Source organism: Aythya ferina (genome assembly GCF_964211825.1).
Source record: "Aythya ferina genome assembly, chromosome: 2".
Taxonomy (NCBI): domain Eukaryota; kingdom Metazoa; phylum Chordata; class Aves; order Anseriformes; family Anatidae; genus Aythya; species Aythya ferina.
The window spans coordinates 149,487,772-149,502,892 of NC_140297.1; the positions used below are offsets into that span (position 1 = coordinate 149,487,772).

General features: G+C 43.9%; 1 protein-coding gene across 3 annotated transcripts in view; it reads left to right on the forward strand.

Annotated features, from left to right (window-relative positions):
• The window catches only part of FER1L6 (fer-1 like family member 6), a 93,394-nt gene that overhangs the window by 21,774 nt on the left and 56,499 nt on the right, over nt 1-15,121 (forward strand). For all 3 annotated transcript variants that reach the window (XM_084507744.1, XM_084507743.1, XM_084507742.1), the window contains exons 2-6: nt 8,550-8,632; nt 12,386-12,512; nt 13,230-13,284; nt 13,380-13,511; nt 14,184-14,246. In XM_084507744.1, the coding sequence (XP_084363870.1) occupies nt 8,569-8,632; nt 12,386-12,512; nt 13,230-13,284; nt 13,380-13,511; nt 14,184-14,246 (441 nt within the window). In that variant the 5' untranslated portion in view covers nt 8,550-8,568. The remainder of the gene's footprint in view (nt 1-8,549; nt 8,633-12,385; nt 12,513-13,229; nt 13,285-13,379; nt 13,512-14,183; nt 14,247-15,121) is intronic.

The window sequence follows — 15,121 nt, forward strand, 5'->3', positions numbered from 1 at the left end:
GTTTTAGATTGATTAGCATTCTTATTCTGAAGCCCCATCTTTGTATTGTAATTATGTTTTATTCTTTGAAATGAATGGTTTAAATGATGAGATAATTTACTTTTCCTATCAATTTCCTTGACTAGTACATATTGTGGAAGTGATAAAATGGGCCGAGAGTCTTTCATATATTTTGGCATTTATAAAGGGAAATGAAAATATATGACCCAGACAATTATTTGAGGAAAACAGAAACTACTTGTGTGGAGATGAATATTCCCCTAATGCAATACTGTTTGATCTACTGCAAAATTCTTTGGAAAACTAAGTTTTGTTGAAAGAGACAGAATTTTAAGGACCTGCAGGAAAAAAAAAAAAAAAAAAAAAAAAAAAGGAAATAAAAAAGGAAACTTCCTAACAATATGCAACATGCAAATAACAAAATGCAAAGACGCAGACCTGCCTAAGAAGCTTTATATTCATATGTGAGAAGGCTAAAGGTGTTTTTTTCCCCTTTCTTCAGTTTCTAACACTTTCCCAGTCCAGGCAGTTACTCAGCTCTGCAGTCCTTAGGCACAGGAGCTGGCTCAGATCTGAGCTGCAAGAACCTTTGATCATTTCTGAACTAAATAATTTTGATGATGCCATAAAAATGTGCTGAGGCTGCTGCTTCCAGGGAGGAAGGGGCTCTGGGGAGGAAGCAAGGCAGCTGCCCCACTCAGGATTTTCTGCTGCCAATAGTGTGCTGGCAGCTCATTCACCCTGTCCCTGCGGGGACTTCTGGATGGTCTCTGGGGATGTAACAGGTAAAACTGGGTTTGTTTCTGTGCCTGCCCTCTGTGTCTCCAAGGATCCTCCATTTCCACCTCCCTGGTTCTGTTCCTCTGTGCCCACCAAGAGCACAGTTCACGTGTCAGCATGACAGAAAGCCATCCCAAGGCTCATGGCTGTGTATATTGGTCTTGACAAGCATCTCTGTCTGATGCAGTTTAAGTCCAGGACTGGGTTTTAACTGGACAGCAGATAGAAAGCTGAACAGAGAGGGAGGCCTTTGGGAAGGGGCAGAAGGTTCCTCCTCAAGCTATGCACCATTGCATTTAGATAGCTCAGGCTGGTTGTTCTCCTGGCTGTAAGTAATGGAGGAAACAAGTGATTTCTTCAATCCTATAGCAAGTGTCTAGAGTGAGCTAGGTAACCTGCACCCTAGAAGTGCCCGTTTGTTTCTGCTGATGGTAAAAGCACCTAGGATGTCGGAGGCCAACACCAGATTTGGGTGAGATGAGTGCCTCTGCTGCTGCTGGGGACGAAGTCTGTTGCCCATGTCCTGAAGTGAAGATTGAATGCATGATGTGTGACCATTCGTGCAGAAAGAAGGTATTCTCCCCAGATGTTAACTCTCTAAGAGCATGGACTTCTGGAAGTCTTTTGACTGAGAAGAAACTAAGTTTAAACTTAATGTTGAAAAACTCCAAGGAGATTCAGTGCGTAGTAAGGTCACTTGTACTCTCATGCAGACAGGTCTGAAGTGCTTTCTTGTCAGCTTGCCCTTAAATTAGCCTGCAAATTGCAATTATTGGATATCTGAGAGAACATTATGCAGTGCAAGATGTCATCATGAAGCCTCTGTGATGACAGGACAGCTTAAATGAAAAAGAAAGGGCATCAAAGGCTATTTTGGAAAATTGACAAGCTGGAAATCTGGAAGCTGGGATAAATCTTGATGAGAGGAGAGTAGAGTTAGTAAGTCTTTTTCAGGAAGGATGATAATGAATTCAGAGACCTGTGGCACTGATAATGGGAAATGAAGCCTTGTGCTTGAAGCCTTGTGCTTATAGATTTCTGAGGCAATTCCAACACAGTCCAAGTATAACCAAATGTTTCTGGGTGGTTGGTATCCCGCTCTTATCCACTACTTACTTCTGGGGAACCTCGATGGATCGCAGTCAAACTAGGACTCACATTGTCATTGTACACATGCAGAAGAAAAAAGGTTGTCCTTACTCCAGATTTTTTACAATTCTCATGCAGACAGAGCTGAGAGATTTGGTCCTGTTTGTGATAAGTAATGCTCATAATAAACTGAGGTAGGTGATTGCTAATTCTTTCTAATCAAAGCAATTGCAATGGGAAACCTCTAAGGTAAGCATGTCCATAGTCTGTAGGGGCTTTTTTCTCTACCTCCTCTTTGGACGTGAATTTGTTTCAGTGTCTCTTAAATGAGTTTGTTGGCTCCAGGAAGGCACAAAATCCTTGTCTGTCTTAGTGAATCATCACAGAATCATTAAGATTGGGAAAGACCTCGAAGATCATCTGGTCCAACCATCTGTCATGTGGTATTTGGGGACTGAATCTCCACTGAAGTTCATGAATACTATCACCAGCCTCACCACAGGTCAAAGACACATGAAAGACTTTTTTTGCACCTCAATCTGCATTCCAAATACCTCCTGATCTGCCAGATTCTTGCAGTGCCATACCTGTTCAACACACCTGGCAACATAACGGTGAAACTGCATGGAAGCCTGGAACTTTCCCTTCTTGGCAATATTTTCCTGTGAATGTTTCCACAATCTTGGGGACAGGAGAAGGAATAATTTTCCAGTTTTCAGCAGCAGATTAGATTTATGGCTTGAAGTTGAGTTAAACAGCATTACTTTTTGTGGAAATTTGAGGAGAGCTTACTTTATATTTTCTTTCTGAAAGAGCAAATCATCATATGTTTAAGGAGCCTAAATGATTTTGTTAAACAACATGGATGCAACCCATGTGCACAAGCTTTGGAGCTTGTACACTATCACTGGATGATGAACAATTTGCATATTAAAGTGATGGAGCCTCTATATTGTGAGGGATTGATACCTTCAATTTGTTGAAAGTTTCATTTATTCAGCTTAGACCTTTACAGACGGGATTCTCTGGCAAATGCCATGTGTAATGAGTGCTACCCTGCCATCTTGGGAAATATCCCTGTGCTCTCCTCCTTCCCCATAGCTGAGCCCTGCAAATGCCTTGTGCTGGCTGCCTCTCAGATATTTTTGAAGGATGTTTCTCTGCATGGCCCCAGTTGCTTTTGGACAAGGTAACCAGTGGGGCCAGGCTGGGACTGAAATCTGGTTTGCTTCAAAGGCAAATCTTGCTGTGGAGCTATCTCAAGCTTGGCTCTTTCTGTTGCTCTTTGAGACTAAGGGATGTGGTCACAGAATTTTCTAGGTTGGAAGAGACCTCAAGGTCATCGAGTCCAACCTCCAACCTAACGCTAACAGCCCTCCACTAAACCATATCCCTAAGCTCTACATCTAAACGTCTTTTGAAGACTTCCAGGGATGGTGACTCCACCACTTCCCTGGGCAGCCTGTTCCAGTGCCTCACAACCCTTTCAGTGAAGAAGTTCTTCCTAACATCTAACCTAAAACTCCCCTGGCTCAACTTAAGCCCATTCCCCCTTGTCCTGTCACCAGGCACGTGGGAGAACAGGCCAACCCCCACCTCGCTACAGCCTCCCTTGAGGTACCTAAAAAGAGCGATAAGGTCACCCCTGAGCCTCCTCTTCTCCAGGCTGAACAAGCCCAGCTCCCTCAGCCGCTCCTCGTAGGACTTGTTCTCCAGGCCCCTCACCAGCTTCGTCGCCCTTCTCTGCACCCGCTCAAGCACCTCGATGTCCTTCTTGTAGCGAGGGGCCCAAAACTGAACACAGTACTCGAGGTGCGGCCTCACCAGAGCTGAGTACAGGGGGACGATCACCTCCCTAGCCCTGCTGGTCACGCCGTTCCTGATACAAGCCAGGATGCCGTTGGCCTTCTTGGCCACCTGAGCACACTGCTGGCTCATATCCAGCCGACTATCCACCATCACTCCCAGGTCCTTCTCTGCCTGGCAGCTTTCCAACCATTCCTCTCCCAGCCTGTAGCTCTGCTTGGGGTTATTGCGCCCCAGGTGCAGGACCCGGCACTTGGCCTTGTTAAACTTCATGCAGTTGACCTCAGCCCATCGGTGCAGCCTATCCAGATCCTCCTGCAGAGCTTTCCTACCCTCAAGCAGATCGACACACGCACCTAACTTGGTGTCATCTGCGAACTTACTGAGGGTGCACTCGATGCCCTCGTCCAGATCATCGATGAAGATATTAAAGAGGACCGGCCCCAGCACCGAGCCCTGGGGGACGCCACTAGTGACTGGCCTCCAACTGGACTTGGCTCCATTCACCACGACTCTTTGGGCCCGGCTATCCAGCCAGTTTCTAACCCAACGAAGCGTGCGCCAGTCCAAGCCAAGAGCAGCCAGTTTCTTGAGGAGAATGCTGTGGGAGACGGTGTCAAAAGCCTTGCTGAAGTCAAGGTAGACCACATCCACAGCCTTTCCCTCATCCACCCAGCGCGTCACTCTGTCATAGAAGGAGATCAGGTTCGTCAGGCATGACCTGCCTTTCATAAAGCCATGCTGACTGGGCCTGATCGCCTGCTTCCCCTGCAAGTGCTGCATGATGACTCTCAGGAGGATCTGCTCCATGAGCTTTCCTGGCACTGAGGTCAAACTGACAGGCCTGTAGTTTCCCGGGTCTGCCCTCCGGCCCTTCTTGTAGATGGGCGTCACGTTTGCTAGCCGCCAGTCGATTGGGACCTCCCCCGATAGCCAGGACTGTTGATAAATGATGGACAGTGGCTTGGCCAGCTCCTCTGCCAGTTCCCTCAGTACCCTTGGGTGGATCCCATCCGGCCCCATCGACTTGTGCACATCTAAGTGCCATAGCAGGTCACCAACCAGTTCTTCATGGATAGTGAGGGCCACATCCTGCTCCCCATCCCCTTCCACCAGCTCAGGGTACTGAGTATCCAGAGAACATCCGGTATTGCCGCTAAAGACTGAGGCAAAGAAGGCATTGAGCACCTCCGCCTTTTCCTCATCTCTTGTAACTAAGTTTCCCCCCGCATCCAGTAAAGGATGGAGATTCTCCTTAGTCCTCCTTTTTGTGTTGATGTATTTATAGAAACGTTTTTGGTGTAGCAGTGGGACTCAGTAGGTGAGGCTAGCAGTTGGATTTGATGATCTTGAAGGTCTTTTCCAACCTAAATGATTCTATGATTCCATAATCATACTGTCTTTAATCTGTCTTGGTGTTACATAAAAATAAAAACCATAGAAGATGTCCCAGTTTCCACATTGGGCTTTATTAATGGACATTGCCTGCAGTTGCCCTCTAACTCCTGGTTTGCTTGGGTCATTTAAAAAACAAACAAACAAAACCTTTCTAAATGTATTCCACCAATACTGAGCGGGTTTTGGCACTATTTGGGAGATGGAACTTGTGAATTTTCTGTGATTGTGCTCAGAATTGCTGGTGTTCCTCTTGGGTCTGGCCAGAAAGCTTAATGTGCTTGCTTTGAATATGAATTAGAAATATCAGCTTCCCTTTCTGTTTTGCAGCAACTTTTCCTTCACAAGTAAATGCACCTTGACTTTGCGGGTGATTTCAGGTGTTTGAGCATTGATTGCTATCAGGTTTGCTCAATGGACGCATGCTTGATTGGCTGGCTGGACTGTGTACTTTGCCAGAAAACTTATTTTTATTGCTACACCAGTTCAGGTGAACAACTTCTCTGATGACAAGAGGGAAAAACGTGCTGACTATTTACCACTGCATGCTTGTGGCCAACGGAAATCCTGAAAAAATATTGCCATTATCCTAAATGTTTTGTTTTCACTTTTCCCACCTGTATTTTTTGTCATTGGAGTTACTAGCACAACAGTTGCAAGCACTACAGATTGTTTCCCTCTCTGCAATGTGAGGTACATTTGTTTCCTTGGAAAAACCGTAGTATGAAATCCTGCCCACAGAGATCTCCTCTTGAATTAATGCTACCAACAATTGGGAAAATGACAGAGAGCAGTACCCTAATACAAGGGAAGTTCTAGGTGGGTTGAAATCCACCACTGCTCACAAATTTGTGTGGGTTTCAGTGAATGTCTCAGCTTCAAAAATAAGTTGTAAAGAAGTCTATTTTCAAAATATAAAAGTATGTAATTTCAACATTTCAAAATGAAATGTTTCAGCTATGCTGATACAAGCTTTTGTGACATTTCAAATTGAAGAGGACCAAATTGCCTGCAAACAACCATTTATTTCACTGCAGTGCATACAGAATGTGAAATCTGAACTATGCTGACAACAATCAAGCAATATCTGCAACAACGTGAATTTTTCACCATGAAGTAAAGCAAAATGCATCATTTGCAATGACTTTGGATTTCTGAGTGTAGGTCAGGGTGATCTGGTTAATTCAAAATAAGTCCATGATGTTTTATCTAATGAAAATAATTTCCAAAGTAGTTTCTCTACTACTGTTCTCTCAAATTTTTTTTTTTTATTTTTTTACTTTTTATTTTATTTTATTTTATTTTATTTTATTTTATTTTATTTTATTTTATTTTATTTTATTTTATTTTATTTTATTTTATTTTATTTTACTTTATTTTATTTTATTTTATTTTATTTTATTTTTGGTCTTAGTTCAGGCATTCAAGACCAAGAGGTCATTAATGCCCACCCCTGTTCCAAGTACTGCCCAGTTTATCATTAAGGAGAAACTTCTGTGTATGTCTCCTATGGTATTGTAATTGTTTTGCCAAGCCTATTTTGGCAGCAAGAGATGACACATGCAGACTTTAAGGATCATTATTAACCGCTGTTTCAATCCTTCAGAAACCTGGAAAAATTAAACTACACACTCCAGTGCTCAGTGATTCGATTTCCACTCCCCAGTCTCCTCTCAAATGATGAATCATGCAGCTTAAAAACACACTTTGTTAAAGGAAGAAGAGATAAGAAAACTATGAAGATAAACAAAAACCAGCCAGTCCTTTCCCAAAGTACAGCTGTGCTAAATTTCCTCACTTTAATATCTCAGGGATGCAATTGCAGGACAGCAGCTGCTTCCCAACCCCTGTTCAAAATCTTGAGTTGAAAGGGGAAGTCTGGGCGCAGCTTTAATGCAAAAATGGTATTTTCCTTTCATGTTGCTGAGAAGAGATGCTATGCTGAGCCCTCCTCAGGGACAGCGGGGAGAAGTCACATCTTCCCCCCCCATGGCTTTTCCTTGCAGGGCATCAACTCCTGCCTTGGTTCTGGGACACGGAGGAGCAGAATTTGGAGCAGCAGGTCATGTCTAACTGAAGACTGATAATTTTATTAGTCTTATACTCATACTTTGTTCTGCTCTTGTGAAATGTCAGAACAGCATCGATGTCCTGTTCCAGGACTGCTGCTGCTGGGCCTCATCAGAGGGTAAAGAAAGGGTTTGGTGGGATGATGCTGGAGCCAAGGAGGAGGGACTCATGGCCCTTCTTTTGCCTTCTTTGGACTGGGCTATGGAAGGAAAAATAAGACTGTTGAAGGCAAAATACTGTATGACTTACAGAGATGTTTCCTTTTGCCCCCCTCTGTAAAACCAGCTCTACAAAACATGACAGCTCTTTCTCTCTACTCACAAAAGAGCTGAAGGACCAGTGGGAGAGTAAAATTGGAAAAGGCAAAACAGAGCTCTGAATAGCCGGTCTGGCTCTGTGCTGTCTCTGGGAGAGATGCTTTAGCTTAGCTCAGCATTGAACTGCCAGCTGCTGCAGGGAGTTTTGCCATTGGTTTCTCAGGAGGCAGGACTGTGTAGATCCCTGATGAGTGTCTTGTCATGTTTTATATGTGATGGCAGCCAGCCCAGGGCCATGCAGGACCTCACCCTGTGAACACCTGCCACTACTGAATGACAATGGTAGGCTCCTGGCAAGGGACTGTGGCTAAAACAGAATGAATGCGAGAAATACGAAAGCCTTACTGGGGCCGTAGAGTGACTTTAACCAGGCATGATCTGAGAAATGATCTGCCTAAAACCCCACTGAGCTCTAGCAGGCTTAGTTTTAAACCAGATTAATTCCCTAGTTCAGAATAGGAAGGAGTGGGGGCAGAAAAGCCACATGCAGTGGTAGCTGGGCTTGATGCTGTTCTGAACCATCCCTGTAACACAGCTTGAGGAGAAACTCTTGTCCAGCTCTGCTTGTGGCTTTGCTGCTGAAAGGGAGTGAGAATTAAATAAATAAATGGCAAAAGCTGTTGGGATGAATGTGCCACCAGCACAGTGCACATCTTCACCAATAAAGTTTAAACAAATGCTTTTATGTTTATCTTAATTCACTGGGAAACTGCTTTTGACCTGGAACCTATAATCTGTAAGTAGTTTTTATCTCTGGTCTCATCACAGGCATAAGAATTATGTGTCGAGAAGTCAGTAGAACTGGAAACTTGAATTGCCTTTTTTGCCTCTTTGTGCTGCCTTGGTTTGAAAATAATCTCTGTCTCTTCTCTCGGCGTGTTTGTCTGTACACTGCCAAATTTAAAAAATAAACACAATTAGATGAAGCAATAATCCAGAGCATTCCCTTGTTTTATTTCAATAGAAGGGAAATCATAATATAATGATCTCACATGGAAATCAGATCTCTCTCTCAACAGGTCCTTAAATCAGAGTCCAGCACAGAGAAGGGCTGGAAGCTATTACAATGATTGCTTTTCCTTAATTTTTCAGAAAGGGGCTGTTTGCTGGCATGAAGCTGAAGAAGAAGAAAAAAGGCGAGAAAGGGTTGACTATTGCAAACAAAGACGCACTAGGTAAGGCCCCATAAATCAATACTGCAACTGACGAGAGCAAGTTGGGGATTATACTATACCTAATTTCATGTGAACTCATTTGAATTGTGTCTTAATATTGATAAAATGGGCAGGAAACTCTTTATAACTCTTAAGTAAACAGTGAGATTATTCTTTTTATACTACGTGTTTTGTTAAATCCACCTTCAGATCCTGCAAGTTCAGACTGCTGTATCTGATAGAGTAAACAAAAATGTTAGCCTGATTCTTTCCACAGACAGATGGCATGGTTGGTCTTTTTATTATTAATATTTTTATTTTTATTCTCTAGAGGTAGATATATTATTGTGTAATTCTTCCGGATCTGCTTGTTCTAGAAACTGCAGAACATAACCTGAGTAGCCTATGATGGCTGGATAGACTGGCAAAAGAAATCTGGGAGCTTTATCTAGTAGCAGTTCTCCTCTTAAATGTATAGCAGAGTGTTTTTTTTTTAAATTTTTAACAGATGTAGGTACATCTGTAAGACACGCAGAGTCTTTTATTTCTTACCCCCTAACATGCTGTTGGTTCTCAAGCTAAGGAGACATTTTCTAGCACAGCCTACCACTGCCATTTTCCTCCTATCCCCACAGACCTCCCATTCACCTTCACCAAAACTTGTATTTCAGCCACAACAAATTGTTTGCTTTTTTGTGCTTTTTTGCAGTCTCATGCTTGAAATTTAATTGGATCTTTAAAACATGGACTCCTAAGGGTTTAGTGCAGCCTGTGAATTACAGTGCTGCAATAAAGCAGCCATGTGTATCTTGACTCACTGTTGGGTAGAAACAGGAATACTTATTTTGTGTCACAAACACTATTTAGCTAAAGGTCACTACCTTAAACAAAAAGATTTTCCTCTGGTCCTTACAGCAAGGGATCTTGGCTTTTAGAGAAAGAGAAAACCAAACACTATTGAGCTTCGTAGTAATTACAGTTATGTTAGAGTTTATCTTATTTATCTTTATTTATGCTTTATAAATATATCATGCTCTGCAAGAAATACCACGCTATAATTTGCTTCTGTTTCCCATGTAAGCATTCAGTTCTCTGTAACTGAGTTTTCAAATACTGTCTTTGAGTCTTTGCATGCATTGGGGTCCACGGTGCATCTTATGCTGCTCTGCACTGTGCGGCCTCGCCTCAAGTACTGTGTGAAGTTCTGGGCACCACAGTATAAGAAAGTCATAAAGCTGTTAGACAAAGTCCAAAGTGGGGATACAAGGATGGTGAAAGGCCTAGAGGGAAAGACTTAAAAGGAGCAGCTGACATCCCTTGGTTTGCTCAGCCCGGAGCAGAGCAGGCTGAGGGGAGGCCTCATGGCGGCCTGCAGCTCCCTCATGAGGGGAGCGGAGGGGCAGGTGCTGAGCTCTGCTCTCTGGGGACAGGGACAGGACCCGAGGGAACGGCATGGAGCTGGGACAGGGGAGGGTCAGGCTGGGGGTTAGGGAAAGGTTCTGCACCCAGAGGTGGTCGGGCACTGGGACAGGCTCCCCAGGGCAGTGGTCACGGCACTGAGCCTGCTGGAGTTCAATAAGTGTTTGACAGTGCTCTCAGACACAGGGTCTGCTTTATCTATCTATCTATCTATCTATCTATCTATCTATCTATCTATCTATCTATCTATCTATCTAACTATCTATTTATTTATTTATTGGGTCGTCCTTTGGGGACCCAGGAGTTGGACTCAATGATCCTTGTGAGTCCCTTCCAATTCAGATATTCTGTGATTCTGTGATCTTCACACATTTCATCAGTGCCTTCTTGCTGAGGGGTCTGAACTCGTAAAGATACAGAAATTACCTGCTCTCTCTCAGTTGACTGGGGATTTGGGTTTAGGAGACTTATCAAGGAAGTGTGCGGTGAGGGAGCGTGGTCCGTCTTTGAACCATTTGATGGATCCACATTAGGGAATAACTCCTGCTGATCGGTTATGTGCAGCATACACATGGTTATCGAGTAAAAAAAGGATATTGATTCAGATATTAAAATGTCAGGAGAATGGATCTGTAAAACAAAGGAAGCATTGCGAAGAGTTTACATCATAACAGAAACAACATGTAAAAACCTTGTAAAGGGTGGTCCAGGCAGGACGTCACACTGGCACATGGCTGTTCCAAGTTGAGGAGAGGGAAGTTTTATCTGTTTTAGCTTACACAGCAAACAGTACAGAGTACTACAAGCCCATAATCAAACAACATGCTCTAGAGTAAATAGGATATGGGGGTTGTCATGGGAGCTTAGTGATACAGGTGCAAAACTTAACAGATGCCTTTCCCTCAAGGGATGCAAATCAAGCTGTATCTACACAGAGACAATTCCCCCTCCCTGTGTTCTGGGGACATCAGGTGAGAACCAAAGGGGCAGACAGAGAGCATGTATGTTATACAAGATTTATAGTGGAGGAACCTTCATTAAGAGTTATGGCAGCTGCCTTAACAGGGCAGTAGGGCACCCAGGCTGGAGCTGGCTCATGCCTGGCTGCTTTGCAGCAATAGCAAAAGTCCCATCTGTCTTTACCTGGCTGGTGGCTTGCTTGGAGGAGGGGCTTGTGGAAGTCAGCTGCCAAATCTGCATTCAAACCTGATGAGTGCTAAAATTAGAAATCCAAGTAAGATTTACTGGATGGTGGATGGTCCTTTGCTACCATCAGCAGTTTCTAAGTACTCCTCAAGGAACCATACCATTGCAAAGAGTCAGGAAAGCACTATTAAAATCCTTTGTCCAGTTTTGTAGTTGGAACATAGTGCCATAGAGCACTTGGAGAAATTGCATTTGAATGTATTTCCTTTTGTTTGATGTAGAGCTGTCTCCATAAAGTCATGTAAGCCACTGGGTGTTGCTGAGCACCTCATCTATACTTTTATGGGTGCCGCTTGGCTGCTTCTAGACCAGAAATAGCTCAAGTCCAGAGTTAATGAACATTTTGTGCCTAGATGTATGTATCAGAATTAATTACAGGCAACCAATTTCTAAACTTTCACCCCAACCACACAAGTCCCTTCCTAAGGCAGGCATTGAACATAAATGTACTCAACAAGGGGCAGAGATGCTGGCAGGGCTTTCTTTGGACTAGGAGGACAAAGCAGAGAAGGAAGGGCTTCTCCGTCCAAACGTAGATGTGTACCTCTGAGCTACTGTCTGAGACTCTCTTTGGTGAGGAACTAAAATAGGCACTGCTGGAAGCAATTTGTCTCATGTGAGCATAGCTGTCTACAAGAGATCCCATGAATTGTGTTCTTCAACTCTTTTTTTTCTGTTCTTGATCTCCAGTTCATCATCCCTGCAATGGGGAAAAGTGAGAAATTATTTCAAATTTAGGCTCCACTTCAGTCACTTGGAAGGAACTGGAGGGTGCCACACTATTACAACAAAACAGGAATGGCAGGCTCACTGCTGAAAATACATGCAAAAAACTAACAATCTGTCCTGCCATCTTTCTAGCAGATGAAAGATGAGGCAATCAGATGCCACTGGTGCATATGTGCCTGTTGCGAACGAACATGGGGTGAAGAGAGGGGCATTTACATGCAGTATATGGTTTTGCACAGAAGGAGAGCAGCTGCTCATCTGTGCTGGTCCATACAAGTCCTAATTGTGATCTCTAATTGTGATACCCAAATAAACAAAATATTCAGCTCATGCTGATGAATTCATTGCTGCTAACTGCTCCAAGTCATCTTTTGCTCGCAAATATCAGAGGCATAAAGATTGTTTTGTTTTGCTCACCAGGTGTTCATGATGGAAGTGAGATTCTTTACCATGATACTCTTGGAAGACAAGAAGAGGAAGAGGAAGACCTGATGAACAGCAATGCATTGTCCAGTGTTTTTGCATCCTTAAGCCCAAAGAGGAAAAGGTTGTCCTTGGCATATCTTATCTAACATCCCCCAGAATACTTTTACCATCCTGCTCGGGAATGGCATTGCCATACAGCAGTACACCTGCTGACAGAAAATCCATTTGGTGACAGCAGTGATCCCTTCACTCCTTCCACATGACAGAGTGGGATGTACTTCTCGGCAAAATATTATCAGCTCAAGACAGATTGTCACCAGGTGCTATCCAGTGTAGGGAGAGATTGAAATTGATGCCGAGAGGGTCTGAACTCTGCTGCTAATGAAAATGAGCCGAAAGGGACAGCAACATCCATAACCAAGCGTTTGTGTAGTAGTTTTTCATATGGGGGAGGAACGGACTCAGGGTTGACAGGATCAATGGGTGAAATCATTCCCATGCATGGCAGGTAGCTGCTCTGCGCTGTGCGGATGCAAAGCATTTCCCTATTAGCAGACACATAACAGACAGAGACAGGCCATACATATCCAGGTATGAAATTCTATAGTAGCCAAGGAATGATTACACTGAATTCTACCATGTGAACCTCTTCATGTTTCATGAGAAGCAATAGGAAAAGGTAAAAGACTAACCGGGCACTGTTCTGCATGGGAGGTGGGATTGCTCAGGTACAAACTGTGGCGCTTACCAAATTGCCTGTTACAAAGCTGAGTAACTGTCCTTGAGTGTGCTCTAAGCTCCTAGGGATGCCTAATGAACTATTTTGTGATTGACACAGGGCAAAGCTGGTGCCCAGAATTCATGAAGACGAGATGAAATCCCAGAACTACCAGGTGAGCAGGGGGTGACAGCCCTTATGTGCCTGTGAAATCCTGGGCTGGGCTGGATGTGAGCCTGGGAGGGTACATGGTGTCCTTGCACCCCGCAGATTGCCATCACCATCATTGAGGCCAGGCAGCTGGTGGGTGAGAACATCGACCCGGTGGTGATCATCGAGATTGGTGATGAAAAGAAGCAAACAACAGTGAAGGAAGGCACGAATGCCCCCTTCTACAATGAGGTCGGTGCTTTCTCCTGGGGAAGGCACTTTCTTCAGTGTCTCTGGGTGTCTTTCACTGGTTTGGTAGCCTGTACAGGAATGTACAAAGTTGGTAGCATCTGCCTGTCTGAGCAGGGATGTCTGTCCAGGAGCTGTCTGAGTTTCAAGATCTCTTGAGTTTAGCTCTCTTTGCCCTTTCTCATCTCAATGTCTGTCCACCCTGGTCCTCCCATCACATCCTGCCTCATCCCACTACTGCTGCCTCACTATTTTTCCAAATGATCCATCTGGGAGCTTTGTCGAAACTACCACCAATCTCCATTGCCTACCATTTCCCTGCTTTAACCCTTCCAGCTGGGAAATGTGTTTTTCCCAGCTGGTAACAAATCACATGAAAACAACTCCCACAACAAAAACTGCTTTGGGTTTCCTCATTCCTCTTGTCCCTTCTGACAATAACCTCTGATGCAGAGTGAGTGCCACGGGCAGTTCTATGCAGCCATGCAAGGAGCGAGGGCCAACAGTAGCAAATGGGTCTGATCTACAGAAGTCATGATCCAGGGAGCAGAAGGGCTTTGCTGTGCCCACCACCACCTCCCCACACCCTCAGTGTCCCACCAGGACACATTGCTGACAGTGCTGCTACCAGCACAAGGATGATTCTGATCTGCTGTCCTTTTTTTTTCCCCACAGTACTTTGTGTTTGATTTCGTTGGACCACAGGTGTTTCTGTTCGACAAAATAATCAACATCTCTGTAAGTACCTAAGAAAGCCCAGTACAGTAAGTAAATGTCATTGTTTTTTATGTCATTTTGGCTCTAAATGTTTCTTGTTAGTGCAATTAAAAGGAGAAATAATTTTAGGTACCAAGAGTGCTATGAAGCCAGCATGAAGAGTAGGAAGGAGGAAGGAGAGGGAGAGGAAAAGGAAGAAAGGCAGTTTGCAGTGATTTGAAGGAATGTAAGGCTAGATGTAAGGGAAGATTAGGTGTGCATTTTCAGGGACACGTGTTGCTGTCTTGTCAGTCTGTGAGGTAGAAGGAGAAACTTCACCTTAGTTAATAGCTGTCAGCATTGTCTTTGTCTTTTTATTTTTTTAAGCTGCACCTTGTATCAAGTGACTAAGTTGAAACTTCTGGCTTATCTCAGTTCCTCAGCTATAGCTGTTTCTAACTAAAATATTCAGGTACCTTATCTTCAGCAGCAGCTCTTGGGCTGTCCACAGCTCAAATACATGAAACTTACAGCTATGCAGGGTATCTGCACACCTGACCTTCATGTATCCATGAGCACAGAGTTTACTACAGGCTGACACTGGCTCATTTTCTGCATGGGAATAGAAACTGTCTCACTGTTATGACTTAACATCACAATGTATGGCCCCCATACGACATGGTTAGTATCAGGATAGTACTGACAGGTCAACTTTTTGAACTATTGCTGCTTGGGGATGTATGCTTATTTTTCTCCAAGGTATGACCAGTCTTTTGGATCTATCATTCTTTAGATAATGCTTTCATATATCTCATGGAGGAGGGGACATTGCCAGCTTTCTGAGGGTGTTGGGGTGTGTGGGAGAATGTGTCAGCATTTACTGGTATCAATCTGCATAGTTTCATCAGCCTCTAAGA